Source organism: Hirundo rustica, chromosome 2, assembly GCF_015227805.2.
Source record: "Hirundo rustica isolate bHirRus1 chromosome 2, bHirRus1.pri.v3, whole genome shotgun sequence".
NCBI lineage: Eukaryota > Metazoa > Chordata > Aves > Passeriformes > Hirundinidae > Hirundo > Hirundo rustica.
In genome coordinates, this window is record NC_053451.1 from 93,924,772 (window position 1) to 93,944,839 (window position 20,068).

At 36.0% G+C, this 20,068-nt stretch overlaps 1 protein-coding gene across 2 annotated transcripts in view; it reads left to right on the top strand.

Moving 5' to 3' along the window:
• The window catches only part of ANKRD10 (ankyrin repeat domain 10), a 37,074-nt gene extending 17,781 nt beyond the window's left edge, over positions 1–19,293 (top strand). Inside the window, exons 4-6 of one of the 2 annotated variants that reach the window (XM_040055004.1) lie at positions 10,911–11,146; positions 14,623–14,718; positions 17,633–19,293. In XM_040055004.1, coding sequence (XP_039910938.1) covers positions 10,911–11,146; positions 14,623–14,718; positions 17,633–18,099 — 799 coding nt within the window. In that variant the 3' untranslated portion in view covers positions 18,100–19,293. Of the gene's footprint in view, positions 1–10,910; positions 11,147–14,622; positions 14,719–17,614 lie in introns of both variants that reach the window. The other variant, XM_040055003.1, reaches the window with a different exon arrangement.
• The last annotated feature ends 775 nt before the right edge of the window (positions 19,294–20,068 follow it).

A 20,068-nucleotide genomic window follows, 5' to 3' on the forward strand; every position in this document is an offset into this window, starting at 1 on the left:
TGTTGATCTGGTTTAGGCAGACACTTCAGCCACTTTCTTGTTAAAGCTGTCTGACATTCATCTGAGTGAGTAAATTCAATGCCAGAAATGTCCTATCTCTGATGTTAAGTTTTTCAGCAAGACCTTTATTCTCATTCTTTGACAGGGACTTACTTAATTTTATTTCTTCTTTTCAAACTCATGTGTCACAAACTGCATTGTGTTGTTTAAAAAGGCAATATTATTATCTTCTTCATGACTGCTCTCCATCCTCCATAACAGAAATCTATGCTCTTTGATTTTTTTAGTGCTGCATGAGTCCTTTGGGAAATTCTTGTATTTCTGTTTCATTTGACCACTCTTGTGATATCTCACCTTTTATTCTTCTCATTTGTATTTTTGAGATTTCTTGACTTTCTGAAAATCAGTCACCTCTAGTGAAGAGACAGAAGAGTAGTGATGTGTCGTTTTCATGACAATACAGAAGTTGGCCACTTCTTTGTGATGTGAACCCTCAGTTCCTTTTCAGTCTGGAGGGGAAGCTTACATGGCCTGTTCTCTTGAAGGGTCTCAGGGCCCAGAAATCTCCTGTCTTGGTTAATGGAGATCTTTGATTTCTTAAAATCTTAAGAGCTACTTGCAGGTTTTTAATGTGAGCTTGTTTTTCTTCGCTGGCTAACTTAGCTACCAAACTTAATATTGAACTGCAGTCCATTTCTGGTGTTAACATACTCGTGAAGTGCCACAACTATGTCACTTTTTAACTTCAGGAGCTGTATTACAGCATAGATTCAGTGCAGAAGAACCAACATCCTGCTTTCCTACAGCCATTAATCTCATCTTGAGAATAATGCTTCAGAATCTTACTGATAATTTGGGTTTAGGTGCTTTTTCAACAGAGAGATTCTTATCTGTTAATTAGTATATTAATGGTTGTGTAATCCAAACTCAGACCACTTCATCTTTTTTTTTTTTTTTTTTTTTAAATAAACTTGATTGCCTGATGGCATCCAGATACTAGTTAGACTGCTGGATTAATTGTTGTTGTTGCGTTATTAGACAGTGCTCTATAATTAAGGAGGAATATATGGCAATTCTTATTTAATTGTATATAACAAGCATTTTAAGGGCAATCACTGTAGTATTCTTCTATTGACCATTTTTCAGTGTAGAGGATACACGTGTTGGAATTTATTCTGCCTTTCTTAATTTATATAAATTCTTATGGAAAGGCAAATTCAAAGTGGCATGTACATTTAAGTAGTGAAACACTGATTCTCCTTCAAAAAACCTGTAAGTAAAGCTTGGTAATTTCTTCAGTGTTTGGTTTCTTGTTTGGTTGCTATGGTTGTAGCAGTAGTTGAGGTGGTATTGTAGGAGCTTGTGATTATGAAGTATGGCAGTAATTTGGATTTAGTCCGAAGAAAAGATTTGGAAATACCAAAGCAGAATGTGTATGCATGGGTGACTGATAAAAAAATGAGAGAGGCTCAGTCTTAGAGTAAACCAGTCTGGAAAAATGTAGTTTTCAGAGTTACTGACATTCCTGATAATTGCAGGAAGCTGGGGCAAACTCATACCACTGAATTCCTGTTCAGTTTGAATGCAGATTATTCTTAGTGGGGGTGGAATAACAACAGTGATTACTGACATCAGTTGGAAAATAGTGCAGAATATGAGAGGTTGTGCTTTCTATGTATAAAGTAAAATCCATCATAAAAGCAATGATACCTATGACCTTTCTGAAACATGAAGAGGAAATTCACTAGATACATGTGAGCTTGATATAGGTTAGCTTATTCATTAGTGAGAAGCCTTATAGCCCTGGTTTCTTGACTTTTATTCAGTCCAGGAGAGCTGGATAAAGAATATGGAAGTGTTACCAAGACTTATATGCGGATAGCTCGGATTTCTGACAGGAATGTCAGGGGTTTTTTTGTTGGGATTGGTCTGCCTTCACGTAAGATGTTGTGCTAATGTTCACATTAATGTGTGCAGCTTCCCTTAAGATAGATTTTTTTTCTTTTCTGCAGGATAAGCTATTCTGTTGCTATTCTGGCTAAAACCTGTGTAACAGTTAAGTGGAGAAACCCAAGTGTTACAAAGTGGAGCTTGGCCAGAGTTAAACACAGTGAAAAAAACAATTATATCCCAAATATAGTAGTCTTACTAGTTCTGATGGTTAGTCCAGATGTCAGTGGTGGTGATCTGTGGGGGTGCTGTGCTTGATCTGGCAATAGTTTTTGACTAGATAGGTGATGAGATGATTGTTTATTGCAACATCTCCTCTAGCCTGCTGTGTTGATTTAGGTTTTGTTTGTTGATCTGGTTTCTGTCTTTACTGAAAAGTTGTTTATAGACCAGCTAGTACTTAGTAGCCTCTGGACAAAAAAGCCCAGGAAGTAGTTGTGGTGTGGCCCAGAAGAACTTCAGGTTGGTCAGAAAAGTTTTCTCATGTGTGTCATGCACTACTGGTTACAAGGTGTATCTCGTGGCATGAAGGCTTAACAAACCATGGAAGAGCTTTAGTAATTATAACTTAGGGAAAATATTATTCTTCAGCCTCATTCTGTTTTGCTTGATTTGGCTCGTATGTGATAGATAAATTTTCTTATGATGGGAGAAAAATCTAAGTTAGAAAAGCTTTTTTTTGTGAAGTTCATTTATACTGGTTTTATGCATTTCAGCAATTCTTTAATCCAGAAGATTTTATGTCTGCTTGGGTAAACACATCAAGTTATTTTTGGCACAAAAACAAAAAAGAAAAAAGAATTGTGTTGTTTGATGGTGTCCCTATTACAGTAAAATAATGAAAATGTCTACTACCTGTAGTCCTTTCATTCTTGATTTTTTCCCATGCTTTTGGCACAAAAATACCTTAACATTAATTTACCTCTTTACTCAGTTTTATTTCCAAACTTCCACTGTCTATGCTTTTTGTACTGAACAGCTTGAACTTTCTTTTAAGTTTGGCACATTTGAGAGAAGCTTACTTCCTTCATTTCTCTGATTCTAGGCTATCTTTGGGTTTCAGTTGCTATGTTGAGGAGAAATAATGTCATTTTATTTGTTATTAGAGTCATCTTGGGAGAAATCTGTTTCGCAAGGTTGTTTTATCTTTTCAAGTTAGAGTTTGCTCTGAACCAGTCCTCAACAGTTTTCCGTTACACTATCGTCATTGTCATTGTTAGGAACTTTATTTGTAATTCTTGCTCTCTTTCTAGTAACAAAAGCAACAGCAATGATAGTTCTCATTGTCACAAGGTTGACTAAGTAGCTCTTACACTGTCTTTGTGTTTATAAAGTGGCTGCAGTACTATAAAGATGCTTGTTTGGAATTTATTTTCACTAGTGTTCTAGAAAATACTTCCATTTTAGTAGGAAAGGTCTTTTCTTTTATGCTGTATTACAATCAGACTGTTGTTTCAACAGTTACCATAGTCTTTCATCCCTTCCCTTTGTGAATTGTGTTTAGGAATCACTTCTTAAATAATTAAATATGAATTTTAGAATATTGTTGCTGGTACCAGGCTGAGTCAGGCCTATATTGTTCAGGGAAAAGTTTACTTGGAAATATGAATATTTTGTACAAAAGGTACTGAAAATAAAGTGCACTGTCTGTAGCAAAGCATATAAATGGGAATAGAGATACAACAAAAAATCCTGATGGTGATGTTTGTGGTAATTGCAACATTGCCTGTCATGGTTAATGAATTCTTTCTGCTGCCAATGTTTGCTCAGTCAGGAGTTGAAGTATCTAGGAGCTAATTATAGCTTCATAATTCATAATGAACCTTGATTTTCCAATGGAGAAAGTAGCTTCACAAGGCAGAATCCTTCTGTCCAGTATATTCCTCTTGTTATGATTTTGGAGGATGTTCACAGGAACTCTTATCACTGGTTTTAAAAGTATAAAATAATTTAAGCTGCCAAATGCTTTGTTGTGAAATAAAAACTTGGCACCAACTTGTGCTTTTGTAGATGCCCTGTGTGTAATTTTAGCATGAATTTGTATAGCTGCTCCAGCAGTGACACACATCTGTTTAGTTAAGATTATTTTTCTCTTGGTATCTGGAAAAAAAAAGTTTGAAACAATTTTATAACGTCTGTATTTGGACACCAAAGGGTTAAAACACTTAAAGTTTCGTATTTTAAAATAATTCTGCTTTAGAAATTTTAGACTAGTGTACTACTGTTTATATAGGAAACGATTTTTCTCACTGTGGGCGTTTTAGTGTTCTGATCTTTTTTTTTTTCTCTTTCTTCTTTTGTTTTGTTTTAATCCTTGTATCTGCTAATTTTTGTATAGGAATAGCTACTAATTCTTTTGAGATACAGCCTACTAAATTTAAAGTAATTGAAGCCATGAGTTGACCGGTAACTTTAATCCATTCTATATAAATTTCAGTGAAGAACTGAAAAATTGGTTTCAGGGTGAAAGTTATAATGCTTTTAAAGGCATAAAAGGCTTAGTATCTTGTTGTTAAGGTGGTCACATGATAATGGCTTACATATTGAATAATGTGCTACAGCACTTTATGTATGTTAATGTACTTTTAATCTTAATGTTGCCTGCAAATATGTGATCCCTTATTATATAAGTTTCCTGTTTATGCACCATTGCCCGTTTAAATCAAACAGAAGATTCTGAAACTGTAAAAACTACACATGTCAATGTTTTACAGCTACGTAATTCGAATTGACTTGATTTTTTCAAGTAATCCTAGAAAGGGGGAGCATTCCATATAGAAACTGCTGAAACTGCCACAGGTGCTTCTCCGAAAACCTTACAGTTGTGGCATTGAATGTTCAGTATCGCTTCCTTTCTGCACACAAGGCATACTGTTGAGGTATTTGTTGCGGTGATTGGTTTTAATGCTAATCTAGGAATTCAGATATAGAATCTATAGATTTGCATGCTTTGCTTACCCTAATTTACAATTATCTACATTTTTATTTGTAAACTAACAATAGATAAGTTGAGAACAGTAATTTTTAACAGATATTACATTGATATACGAAAACTGTGGTTTATTTTCTTAGATTGTCGCATGGCATTAACAAAAACACAGCTGTAGGTGCTGTAATCACTATTTCGAATTAAACATTAAGGAGATTTTTTTATGTATAAGATTTTCAAAAATACATATTATTGACATTTTGTGTAGCAAATGTTTGTTTTGTTTTTCAAGGTATGTGACATTATAAGTTGAAGATAGTGTATTTCTGTGTTAAAAAGACAGAAATCTACTTGGGTTTTTTTGCCAATGAATATGAAAAATGAACAATTAAAGCATCTTAGAAGCAATTTTTTTAAGTAAATTCAATAGCGTTTATAATTCAGTGTGAGAAGCACAAGTCTTTGTTTTCTTTCTACAGGTCTTTCGAAGAGTAAATTCTCTTAAGTTACACTGAAATAAATCTCTCTTGCACAAAGTCGTATTTAAACAATTCTAAATTTTGAGTGTTGTTTTTTGGGTTTTTTTACTTTCTATGGCTTAGCCATAGTGGAAGCATATCAAATATTTTTTAAAAACTTGCCTCAATTATTTTCCTTCCTTTAGTAAACTTCTTAAATTAGATTGAAATAATAAAAATTTTCTCCTAAATAAAACTAAACTGAAAGTTAACTTTGTGTTTCTGTACACCTGTTTGGCCAGATAATTCACTTGTCTCTTGGTTTTGAGCAACAATTGAATTGTGCTCACTTTGAAAAAGCATTTCAGAAGAAGGAAATGCCTAAACTCATGCTTCATCAGTGTCCTCTTTTGAGCTGCTTTTAATTTAATTGGATACCAGGCCTCTCAAATGAACTGGGCATTTAGTATGGGAGTTCAGATGATATCAACACAGAGGCAGAAAAATGGATACAAAAAAAAAAAAAAAAGTCCTCTTCATGCCAAGATCAGTCAGTTTTGAAGACTGCCTGTGGACATCACTTGATGGAAGAAGAAAAACATGTTATAAGAGTGTTGTTTTAAGCACTGTGGGTCTGTGAATAAATGTATATGCAAAAGTCAGTGTTAACTCAAAATATCAGTGTGTGTTTTGAGTTTATAAAACACCTGTCACTGCAGAACAATGCAAGTGTCATATGTCAAGAAACTTCAATATCACCTACTTATCCATATTCAGACTTTCGCCATCTTTTCTCACGGATTTTTTCTGTTTAGAATATGAAAATGTATCCTTCCTTACATTTGGCTTTCTTCTTTTGTGTTGGAGTTAGCACCTTATGCTTCTGTACTTTGAAGAAAACAAGATGTTTTTATTCCCAACTCCTGGATTTTAGCCTACAAGATGGCTGAGGGTAAATAATACCATGCTCCATGATTTTTGTTTCTTGTAATAAGAATTACATGGAAACAGTGAATAAAGTATATTGCAAAACATTGCTGCTAAGTGGCAAAACCTGAACAGGACTCAGTCATTTTCCAAATACTGGAATTGCCTTGGAAAGGATGCAAGAAATGCGTTTGATGTTCCTAGCTGGAGCAGGTGCCAACAGAGGAATGATATTTTCAGAGCTTTTGTTTTCAGTGTCCTTTCTTCAGTTTTTCCACCTCTTCCTGTAGCTAGACTGACCTTCAGCGTTGTCTTCAGGTTTGTTTTTGTTTTTTTTTTTTTAATTACTGGAGAGAGAAGGATTTAAGTTTTTGTAGCCCTGCTGCCTGATTTGACAGTAACTAGGCCAACCTTTAGAAAATTCTGCATCAAGTCAATGAATACTGTTTAATAAAGACCAACTAAACATAAAACACATCACTTCCCAAGATTTACTCTGATTTTCTTCCTTCTATCCTTCCACACCTTCCTTACTGCTGGCTTCTTCCTTCATAATGAATTCATTTGAAAAATGTAGTGTTTGTAACCTGCTATTTGTCTTGTTTCAGCTAGAAGCCTATCCTAGAGACAAACCTTGAAAAGAAACAAGCTTGTCCTTACGTTTGGCATCTTTGTCACAAAACAAAAAGTTTTTTTAAAAAGCCAATAACAACAAAAACCCCTACAAAACACAAACGTAAAACTTGCTAGACATTCCCATACTCATTTTTTATTCTGAGTAATGCAGTTGCAGAAATAGCCCTGTCATATTTGCTGTATGATTAGCAGTAATGGAAGGACAGTTTGCCTGAAGATTCAGTATCAGTGTGTTCTGAGCTTCTTGGAGCTTCTACTGTTTCTAGGTGTTCAGGATAGAAGATCAAAGCTGGTACCAAAGAGATTTTTAATTTACTAAAAAAAATGGAAGATGGGTGGAAAAGAAGATTTTTTTTCAACACCCATGACGTTGTAGTTCTGTCCATGTTGTCCACTGGTTTACTTTCTTTCCAGTGTTTTCCTTTCACAGCCCAGGTCTTGAAGTTACTTTCAGTTATAATACCTTTTACCAATCTTTTCTCTTGATGTTAGCAGCTATGATAAATGAAATACCTTTCAAGGGACGCTTAATACTGAAATGGCTTTAAAATTACTTGAATACAGTTATCTCTGACTTTTCTGCTTGTTGATTTTTCTTCCATTTTTTAGCCACGCTTTCCATGTCACATGGCTACTACACTTTGCAGCCAAGTGAATCTCATGCTATTCCCTCCTCCTTTTCACTGGATAGTCAGTTTGCATATAATTGCAGTTCATAACCAAGGGCTGCAATAGGGATTGAACTCCTCTTATGTGTGTTTGGGGCAGTGAACCATTTCTATTTTCATCCGTATAATCCATTCTGTTTACAGTAATGACACTTAAATTCTTAGCTCCTGGGATAAGCTGAGGCAGACGCTGAACTGTCAGATATGGGCAGCAGATTTAGTATTAGATGTGTTCCTAGTTATTAGAGCTGTAACAGCATGGTTCCACTCTTGAGTTTAGATTAACAGTTTTAAGGAATGGTCTAGTACATATCCTAGCTCTTTAATTTGTTTAAGTACTCCAGGGTTTCTGGAAGGACTGTATTACACTGTTTTTCTGTTGCAGACTCAGAATCCACACAGTAATTGACAGTATTTCTAAATTATTTTGAAAATACATCATCTCTTCCACTCTGGTAAAACTCCACTGTATCTGTTAAGAGCATTTTCTTTCCTATTTTGTTCCTGTTTGCATTAGCAATTTTTTGATTACTTGCCTTTTGTTATGATAGGCTGATATGGCACAGCTGGTTCTTGCTGCCTTTTGTGTTCCCACTGATAGATTTTTTTGCTCCTAGAGAAAGCTGGAGAAATCAGCTAGAGGTAGGTCTTCTTTATCTTTCTAGCCTGTTTTTGAGAAATTGACAAAACGTTTCTGCAGATTTTGTCAGCTTTTCCTTTTCTCCTTCCTGTCAGTATTGGAATGCAAGCCAGTATAACACAAATTTGAAAGTATATGGAAGTCCAAGAATAATTAGCCTTTGATTAAAACCATAGACAACTGTGTATAGAAAAGATCCTCGAATTATTAAGATCCTCACTGTAAGTGAGCAGAGAGAACTTAAGAATTGTGTTATCTTCCAGTAACATTTGTTCAAACAGTTTCTAGTCATCTGGAACTTACAATCTTGTTACTTCATTATAATAGTCTTACTTCATTGAATTTTTTTCTTTTCATTACAAACTTGATAGACTAAATTCAGATTCACACCTTTAAAAGAGGTGTTTCTAAACTTCAGAAGCAAGCATGTCAAATTCAATAGGCTTGAATCCCTTGAAAACCTATGCAACGCTTCCAGAATATTTCTGTAAAACAAGCACATCTTTGTCTATCTGTTACAAATAATTAGCTTAGAAAGAGGTAGGAATGGGACAGATCTTAAATATCAAAGATCATTACATTTTAAAATGTTGCAAGCGCTAACTCCTATATATTTTGTTTCTGGAAAAATTAATTTTTCTTTAGCAGAGTTTGTTTGTGTAGCTTTACACATGTTGATCTTAGTTTATAAATCTCCAAATGCCTCTGGCATCTTACATTGACAATCCTTTGGAAAATGGTGACTTAAGTGTAGTCTCTTACAGTTAATTTTGAAAAGCAGAGCTAGTGTTCAGTAGTACTTGCTAAGTAATGGAATTACTGACTCCTTGAACTCCTGTTAAATTAGGTGGCCATAAAATACCATATTGGTTTTGTCATTTTTATCTTTGTGTAACTTATTTTGCTCTTAGACTTCTTTTACTCTTCTTTTGGGGCTTGCAAATTTAAAAACAGAATTGGAGAACTGAGCTTTTCTTCTTGAACAGAACAGATCTGTTAAAATTTCTGTTTCCTAAGCTGTAGTTTCATTGTTTTACATCCTTATGCTGCACAAGTGAATCAGAATTACTAAGTGTCAGGTGCTGCTTAGCAGCAGCTTCAACAGGTCATCTAGTTCAGCAGGGGAAAGGATTGACAGTAGAATTTCTGATGACATAGGCAGCTCTTAAAATGAGGGAAAGAGACCTCTCTCCAGATTCATCAGTCTTTATACTCTAAAACTTTCCCCTGATGCTGGCTTTAGTTATCCTTTGTTCATATTAATCCCATTCATATGCTGCCTACACTGGACGCACAGAACAGATTATTCACTTTGCAGCTCTCCTGTAGGTATTCTAATGCCACCTCGAAGTTTCATTTCAACCTACTAGGTTTTTCAGTATTCTAAATTACTTTCTAAAGCACTCTTGACTGCTGTTCTGTGGATTTTCACTAGTAGTCTTAGTAAATAATTACTTAGAATAGTGTAGTATGGAATGAAATTAACCCTGGTTTAGGTTATGGGTTTTGTGATTCTGTAGTATATTGGCTTATCCATTTATCAAAGTAGTCTTGCTGTAATAGTTTCTAAAGCCTTTCTTATAGCAAGTAAGTTACAGTGATCTAGGAAGCAAATCTGGGCTTTGTTCTTTAAATTCTTCTCATGAGCTGGAGTTTTAAGAGAATCAGGTCTATTAATCTTCATAATATGTTATCTGGTCTGTTTCTGGATTTTTAAGTAATACTCTTGCTTAAATGACTGAAGCCAAGAAACAAAAATTCCATTTTTCTGACTGGTTACATCTGTCTGGAAAAATATTAGGAAAGATTAATTGGCATCTTTTGCATAATCATCTAGTTTTGTCATTCCTGGCCTTCTTGACTCCGCTTTTAGGCTCTTCCTCATGAAGTTAGCCTAAATTGCTAAGCACAAGACATCCTGTGTATTTGTGTAAATGCATGTGATACAGCACTTTTTCAAATTAAACCTCTACATCTCTACATGTCTTCCCTGATTTCATTCCTAACCTCCTTGATGCACTAGAATATGCAAAATCCACTGCCGTTCTCTTGTGCACAGAGAAGTCATGGTTGAAAATACCAAAGCAAGTCCCAGTACTTATGATGTCACACACTTTGAAATGAGAAACAAACCAGAAACAAAAGTATAAGCAAAGCATAACTAAGTATAGCATCTTTCTCTATCTTGTACTATATATGTATATATTTTGTTGTTAGGAAAAAATAGTGATGTTGTTGTTACCTTAGAAACCAGAATGCCATGGACAATTGCCAAGTCATGTTAAGTTTGTTTTGAGTATTTGATCTTCTGCTCAAGTTAAAGCAATAGATTGCAGAATAAACTGCAGAAGATTGTAAAATTCAACACTTAAATTAGTCTGAAGTTTATGTAAAGATCAGCTACTTCAGACTATTCTAGAATTAAGCATTTTGAGACGTTTAAATAGGAAGATGGTTTAAGGCACATAGTATATTGATTTTATTTAAAAGTGTATTGTCTCCCAAATTTTGCTGAGAAGTGAGATATATATGCAAAAAGTTAAGATAGTTATAAAACTAAGATTGATAACTAATTTCTTAATGGAAAGTTTGCTAAGTGTATGTTTTCTCTCATCACCAGCAGATAGATAGTCAGTAAGGGCAGCAGCAGCAGCCAGCTGGCCTGATGAATGAGTGTAATCCAGTTTCTTTGTATTGTACAGCTTGAGAAATGCCAGTGGCCTGACAGCAGCAGACCTTGCGCATACCCAGGGCTTCCAAGAATGTGCCCAGTTTCTCTTGAACCTCCAGAATTGTCACCTGAATCGTTTCTATAGCAATGGCACCTTAAATGGGGTTCATCAGAATGCAGGTCCCAATCCATTCAGTGGTGGGACAAGTCGAAAGAGATCCTTTGAAGATATGGAGTCTGCTGGAGTTAAGAAGGCTAGAACAGAAGGTGAGACCCGAGAGGTAAAAGGGATGGGTTGATACTGTTACTGAGAAAGGAAAATAAATGTTTTAAAGTATTTTGGAGTGGATGTTGAGTATTATTGACAAACTCACATATCTAAGTTACATATTAATACAAGAAGCAGATTAATACAATTATTTCATGCTGCAAGATCCCAGTTCTCCCTATCATCATCTTGGCGTGTTCACAGATTTCTGTTTCCAGAGAGTGCTAAAGCTGCATGATGCTGAGAATAATTATGCAGAGAAGTAGGAGCTGAAATTAGCTTCTACTCATTCCTCAGTTTCTTCAGCTTCAGTAATGTTCCATTGATTCACAGAGATGCCTGGGTGTTCTGATGGTAATTTTCCATTCAGGGATTAATTCACAGTTCAGAAACTGCTACGTAAGGTGGATGGAAGAAATTAAATGCAGAAGTTTTTCCCAAGTCAGGAGGAGTTATGCCTGTAAATTAACATACTCTAAGTTTCCAGGATTGTTTTCCAAGGAAAGCTGCTCTCTTACACAAGGGTGTAAGACCATAATGAACCTTAAGGTTTCCTATGCAGCCTTGTATGTTGAGGGTACTGCTGCTTTGCCAGCAATGATGGAATAGTACAACCTAAGGATTCTTTTTGGTAGCTCTGTGTAGAAATCTTTTTCTTAGAAATACCTTGAATAACATGGTTGAGGAGAATTATCTTCTTCCTTTCTATTGGTCATCCCACTAAATTCTTATTAAAAACAAGGGAATAATTCTGCACTCAAACTTCCTTTTTCCTGGTGATGCTAAAGGATGCTTTTCTTTTGCATCAGGAAAGGGACTTCATAGGTCTTCATTGAAGATGCTTCGTTCAGTTAAAGTTGATTTTCTCACACAAGGGACTTTCAGTGAGCCAAATAGAATGGGCTTAAACAGTGCTTAATTCCAGATAGCAAAGGGGTAATTGATACCTAAATCATGTTTCTAAATATGACATATGCAACATGAATCACATCAGTATCAACCCTTCTAATTGTTCACTACTTGCTATCCAAACGCCCCTTCACCTATATCAGGATCAGAGACTTTAACTGGGTATTCCATTGCCAGTCATAAACAGGATATGTTCCTTCATGTTCCTTCTTGATCTAAATGATAAATTTAATTATGGAGAAGAGTCCCTGTGCAATGAAATACAAGACTTCAGGAATAAATATTTCCTAAGTAGCTACATAGGATAAGAAATCTTGCCCAGTTCACACGTGTCCAAAACAACTGCAGAAAGATGTTTTCAGTCCACTCATCTGCTTCCAGGAGGCACTGCTTGAAGTCAAGTTACCTTACTTTGCATTTTGAAGGGCTGCTCCATCTGAGTGTTCCTAAGCAGCTGTCTCTTTCAGAATATGCTCCAAGCTAGTCAATAGGGCAGCATTTCCTCACAGTCTGGGGGAGTGACACTGTATCTGCATTACCTTTCACTGTACAGAGTTCCAGTACCTAATTTAGATTGAGCAAATAAACACAGTGCTTGAAGGGTGAACAAGTGCTCCCAAGCAATTACAGGAATGTTGTAAAAGCAAGCAGAGTGGGTAATTTTTGAAATTGTTAACAGTATGACTTTTTGAGACCTTCACAAACAAGTGCAAAAGCTCTGCTGCTATTGCTTGAAGGCTTTTGGGGTAACTAAGAGATGGATCTCAACTGCGGAAGCTGCTGTCTCTAATCTGACGTGTTTGCCCTCGTAGACATCAGCATCAGTAATAACTATTGCATTGATGTCAAAAGTCTCTTGCATTGAGAATGAGTCACTGTTCCTGAGGCCTTTTGGTAAATAACAGAGCTGAGTGATGAGTTATCAGTGTATCTTTGTGCTTAGCTAGCCTTTTTACAGAGCAACCCCAATTTTGTGTTAATTTTAAACCCTTAATAAAAGCACGTTGGTCTGTTGTCCTTTAAAGACTATTTGCACAGGAGATTCCAGATGTTGAGAGGTTGAAGCCAACCTATATTTGCAGGGAAAAGTCAGGTTTTGATGGCCATACCCCAAATCGGAAGAATCCCTGCTTTGAAACTACTTGCTATGACAACATATGTTCCTTACAAGAACCTGTAAGCACTAGAGTTGAGAGAAGATAAATGCTTAAGGTGTGCTTTGCCCTGGAGTAACTAAGCTGGGCAGTGGATGGGCTTCACTTGTTACTTTTTATATGCACACCAGTGTTATCTGCTACCAGGTGCATAGTACTAAAAAAAGCCTTAAACCTCTAAATTAGGCAACGCTGATACATGATACACTGTGATAGAAAATAATTACTCAAATGTAATTAACAGAAGTAAATTGGTGATCACTTTCAGAATATATGCCAAATATTTTCTGATTTTGACTTAGAAACATACACCGGATTTTATGTCCGTTTTTCTGAAATCACTTGCAGAGATTTCATCCTGCTTTCTGGGAAGGTTAGCAGAGGGTGTTGCACAGGTTCAAAGATGATGATGATGATGATGATGATGCACACTGAGCCAGCTGGTCACACTGGCTGTATTTGTGTCAGTCGTAATCCTGGCCCCTCTAGTCTAGCCCTCAGCAGATTGACTTGTACTCTGACACGTGTGCTGCTTACAGCCAGTGCTTCCGTGTCGTGAGCGTCAGCACAGGTGCTTTGGGTGTTCTTTGTGAGGTGTAATGGAGGGTGTTCCTGGAACTGGACCCTGGAACTGGCCATCATGAAACAGTACTTACATATTCCTCTAGATAACTAAAAAAAACCAAAAGGTCTTTCCCTTCCTGGTTTAGGGTAATTTGAAGCCTGCTGATCCAAGGGCCTGGATGTCATTTAAGCCCTCAGTGATCTCTTTGGCCCTGGAACACCTCAGGGCTTAAGGTTCTTTAAAAACCAGTAGTTTACGAAATTTTTGGATGTGCCCAAGGTAATGGGAACTGAATTGCAGTCCACCAAAGCAGGCATTTATAACAAATTAAGAGTGTGTAGAAAAGCATGTTAATGTCAGTGTGAGAGCAGGGCAGGGCCTGCTGGGATAGTAGTGGAGCAGTGCTCTGGGTAGGCACAAGAAGTAGTAGTGAAGTCAAGCCCATCTTGCATATTAAAGCATTCCCCTCGGCAGTCTAACCACTTGGCAGCTTCTCTCAGAAGACAGTTCTGCCTATTCAGCTCTTGAAGAGATCCCTGGAACAATGTGGTATGATAAGGGTGGATTACTAGGACCAGGCCCTTGGGAGTGAAAAGGGGAGCAGTCTAAACTGACTATAGACAAATATGAGTTGGGCACATCTCCTGTAAAGCCTAAATATGAGTAACTTAAATTTCTCTTCATTCAACTTTTTGTACATGAAGCTATTAACTTTAACATGTAGGTGCAAAGTCTAATAGGTACCTGAAATTCTCTGTTTTGCTTTAATAATCGAAGTACTCATGCTTTTGTTGGCTTGAGTTTTCAAGTGGGTACTAATGACTAAATACAACTTTTTTTTTGTCAGCTTACAGCTTTGATGGCTTAATACCAATGCTGAATGGAGGAGCTGAGGACGATGCTGACAATATGCATGTTGATAGAGAGTTTGCTGTTGTATCAGGTGGGAGTGGACAGTTTCCTGTTAACTACAACAACATTCAAATGGTTGAAGACACCAAACAACAGGAGAGTACTTCTGTTGGACCAAAAGAAATTGAAATATACACTGTTTCTGCAATGCAAACTCCTTGTCGTTGCAAGAATCAATATGCATTTTATTTTTAATTTAAGTATAAAACTTAGTCCTTTATTTTTGCACATTGTTGTCTGGAGTCTTGAAAACTATTGTATTGCTGTAACACCCATTATATTGGGGGTTTAGTAGGTATTGAAAATCAGCTGTTTTCATGCAATGTATTGTAATGGTGAAAGAGAAGGTTTATTAGTAATTTCTTAATATTTCAGGTAAACGGAAGTCCATGATGACTGTTTCACTTTTAAACCTGAGGCTTGCGTTACATTGTGCCTTGCTTCTAGTTGCTATAATTTTGAGTTAAAGGAAATTCAGAAATAAGTTAATTTTTTTTTTTTTTTTTAATTTTGATTGAGTAGATAGTAAGAAGATTTGATAGGGAAACATCCTAGCTTTGAAAATAACGTGACAAAACTATATTCAAAACAGTACCATAAATACTATAGAGAATAGTCTAGACATACACCCTGTGTTCAGAACTTGCTCAGATACAATGACATAAGTGCAGGATCCTGCTGTGGGGTTTTTTATGTAAATAGAAGACCAGACATCACACTTTTAATCTACTGTTTGGAACTAGGGTACCTCGGGAAACAGATCTTGTGTTTTGTACCAATCGTCATGAAACAGTCGAAGTGTTACTAGCATTGGTCAATATTAATGCTCTAGACTTTTTAAGGGCTGTTTAACAAGATGCTTTTGGTAGCAGGATGTGTATAGAGTTTGATTAAAACTGCCTTGAGTCAGCCTTCTTTGCACTTTGTAGGTTAAGTCATGGAGTTACTACAGTAGTGCATTATTACATTCAGAAATTAGTTTCCTATTTATCAATTTTTTTCTGCCAGAAATATGTTCATGCTTTGTACCACAGATCCAATTCAACAAAGGGAATGATAAATAATAGATATTTTAATATATTATGAATAAATATATATACATATATATAGACAATAGTTTAAAAGTAGACTATGATATTTTCCAGTGATAATTACTAAGTGTTCTTATTTATGGAAAAACTATTTTATTTCATAAATATGCTCTATTACTGTATTACTATAAGTGTTCATTTTTAACCAATAATAACATTCTATAATTATCACTAGGACTATTCATTACCTACTTCTGCATATGAACGAATAACGGTGCCAGATTTATTAAATTTTATTTGGCAAAATGAGCCTATAATGGTTTCTTTTTAACCAGTTAAAATTTTGCACTTTTCAGTTAATAAACACTATATGAAACTCCTTCTGTGCGTTTTCATCACTGAAGTATTAACTTCGATGTATTGATGTATTGATGGGGGTTTTTTTTCCACTTTTAATGAGAATTCATGGTTAGTGAGTGTGGCTGATGTGGTTATTTTAACTGATGTAGGGACTAAACAGGAAACTCCAGTTAGTACATCCAGGGAGTTACAAACTGGACACATTTCTTATGTAACATACTGGTGTCTGTGAAGTATCAGTGTTGTAATTCCTACTTCAAATTATAGCCATGCAAAAAACTGAGAAAGAACCAAAACTCTAGATTCTTCCTTGTCAGACAGTGGTACTCATTATGTGTCACTTAAATGGGAACCCAGTGTTTTACAAATGTGGGAAGTTGCCAGCGGACTAAATTAACTGAATTAATTTGCATACAGGCAGTAAATGTAGTCCTGTTTTGCACATGGGTTTATGCATTCATGGAGACATAAACATATGTGCATGTATCCAAGGATAACCACAGAATGTAAAATCTTTAAATGTCACCACATAGCTCTGTAGTTGCTATGTTTGCCTTGCTCATCTTTACCAATATAGACATAAATTATATTTTAAAGGCAGAATATATCATGCATTTTTTGTGCTAGTACTTTTGAGTACCACTGCAAAAACATGCATTTCAGACAGACTGATGAAATCTGTTCATGGAAACAAAACCTATTGTACTAATTACTAACTTCAAAGGGGAAATTGTTTCAAAACAGTTGTCAGTGATTTTTGCATGCACACTTTTAGAATTTTGTTTCCTACTACTATTTTTTAGTCTTCTGTGCACTCTGCTGTTGCTGTTGTGTGTAATTTTGCATGTGGATTGTACACATGCTATTGTAAACATAGCATTAAATACAAACCTGCCCAGTATGTTATCTAGCAAGCTGCTAGGTACATTGAAGTACTTTCTGAATAAAGGAACTTGGAAACATTTTATATTAGTACCCCAACATACCATTTCTTTGTTTGACTTATTTCAGTGCTTACTGTACTGTGAGAGTTACAACTAAAAAGAAAAAAAGCCACAGTTAAATTACAGCTGAAAAATGGAAAAACACCACTCTTCACCTTCTCACAGATACTCAGTTCTTGTATGTACATAATCTATCCCAAAGAGGACATTACAGTTAAGGTGGAAAGATCACTATTATTCCACCCTTGTAAACACTGCCCAGAATGTTGTCTTCTGCACTTACTACATACAGTTAAATGGAAAAAAAAAAAAAAAACCAACCCAAACCAAAACCTAATCTGAGAAGTTTTCATTGTCTTGCAAAGATTAATATAGGCGTATTTTCAAAAATGTGGGTAGATAGTTGCGTTTTCAACATAAGACTCCATGCCACAAACTTACTGGTCAGATCTCATTACTTGGAACTACCTACATTGTTATAAAGAAAGGATAGATTTATTTTCAAAGCTGTGTATGGAAACATTTTTAAGTAAGTGAAATATAGCAGAGACATTTTGATGTATTTCAATTTATTCTTAATTGTTGGTGACAGGTGTATTTCTTAATGCAGATATGAATAGCAGTAGCTCCATATTGAATGCACTGACAAATGGATGTGCCATCAATGGACATTTGGATTTCACCGCCGCACAACAGCTCAGCGGGATGGATGCCAGACGTGAGGAGTGCTTAGCATTAACGCCTAACGGAGTCATTCCTGGAGTAACTTCTCCCAGTAGGCATCGAATTCATACCAGTAACGGCACCGAGGAACCGGAAAAAGCCATGAGTAATTCCACCGATATGTGTGGATCTCTCCACCTGAATGGAAGCCCGAGCAGCTGTGTTTCTAACCGGCCCTCATGGGTGGAAGACCCTGGAGACACTTTGCACTATGGACACTATCATGGTTTTGGGGATACTGCTGAAAGCATCCCCGAACTCAGTAGTGTTGTTGAGCATTCCAATTCTGTCAAGGTCGAACAGAGATACGACAATACTGTCCTAGGCACAATGTATTTGTACCACGGTTCCTAGATGAATGACATTTATATCAAATGCATATTGAGATTGCTACCAAATGAAACTGGGGGGACAGAATCCTCACACAGCATTAAATTTGAAGATCGCAACTTGTTGCTATTTTTACACTTTGTTTATATGAAAAGCAAACCTTTAATTTGACGGCCTTATACAATAGTTGTAGTTTGTTGCATGTATGGGGCTTATTTAGTGACAAAATAGGTGCTGTCATGATGGAATGTTTATTGTTTTAATTTTTTTATTATGGAATGTTCTGGTTTTGTATTTTTTTTCTAAGCTTGTTAACACTATCTTTCCCTTTTTAGAGCTGTTTTCCCTTTTATTAAAACAATGTTTAACTGAATTTTGTGAAGAAAATGTTACGTATGTGCATCACTTAGAGATAAAGATTCTTCTTTTACGTATCTTCTGCTGAAGCTATGGTAGCAATATCAATGCCAGTTCTCACTATGCAAGGTTGAAAGTGGCAATCTTCTGGAGCTTCTCTGACTTTATAGTTTGTACATTTGTTTGGTATAATTAGATGTTCATCTTTAATTTTTTTTCAGACGAGTTGTTTAAAAATGCGGAAACAAATTTGGAAGAAGTTGCTGTTTCACTTTCTGTAGCATAGAAATGCTTTTTGTTGTTGTTGGGCTCTTTGGCATTACAGAGTGGGAAAGTGGGCTGCCTTTTTTTGGTTGCGGTTGGGTGTGCCTCGGGTTAGCTCTGTGGTGGGTTTCTTTGGCTTCTCTCCTTTGTATGTGTGCTTGATGTTTTACCATAGCTCACAGACTGGAGGCATGTTGGCACTGTTCTGCTTTGTACACAGTTTAAAATTGCTGTTACTCGTTATAGAATTTGCCAAGTCAAAATATTTAAGTTTGACTGTCTTGGATATACATTTATTGTCTTTTTTTTAACATACGCTTTGAAAATGTAACGTTGTGTATGTACTCTTTGGGCTATGCTCACAGAAAATACATTGTATTTAATGCTTAATACACAAATGAAAATTCATATAAGTGCACTATATGAGCACTAATGCTATAAGTTGCTGCTTGTGTTATAAGTGAAGAGTTGGGAAGAATATGGTAAATGAGATAAGCCCTCTGAATTGTGTTGATTTTTTTGTTCTTGTTTTGTTTAAAAAGGGACCTTTACAAATTGGATTTTAAAAAGAAATAAACATATTACTTCGTATCTGAATATTTTGTTTAGATGTTATTATTTTAGCAGCAAGTTGAGAAAGTGTTAAATAGTTTATAAGTCACAATTCTCATCATCTTTCTTGGTGCTGCTGTGGAATTTCTTTTTGTCAGTGTATGAAAGCAGATGGGAACAGCCCAACAGGTTGTCCTTGACCGAATTACAGAAACACAAACTGGATATTTGGTGTATGACAAGTTGCATCAGCCTTCAGCTTAAAAGTCTCACTCAAACATTTTTAAGCAAAATGCTACTCATTGCAGAGAAGTCAGTGTTTGAAATAGCCTTTACATGGCTCACTAGGCACAAGCTGCTCACAGTGTATTCAGATTGAGAGTAGGACTGAGGAAAACTGACAAGTTCTTTAGCAGACTCAGCACCTTTTGGAGACAAAAAACCCAAAAAGACCATTAGTGAAAGCTGAGTGTCACCTGAGATGAGCTGCTCTGGCATGCACATTAGCGACTTGTGCTTGGACACATGCACCTGGGCCCTGTTTTCAGATGGTTTGATTTGCTGGTGCAGTGTCCAGAGGAGCACATGCCATTGCCATTGTACTGACACAAGACAGTGACTTGTACTTCAAATAAATCAAAGCAGCTCATAATAAGCACTGCCATCTTACCTTTATGGCTGTAAACTGATCCCTAGAGAGTTTGCTTTGGGTACAACTAAGTTGGCATATGAGGGTGTAATGTTAGGTACATAATTTTAGCAAGATAAGATTTATACTCTGTTCATAAGGCAAGATTTTTGGGTTTTCATTCACTTTGGT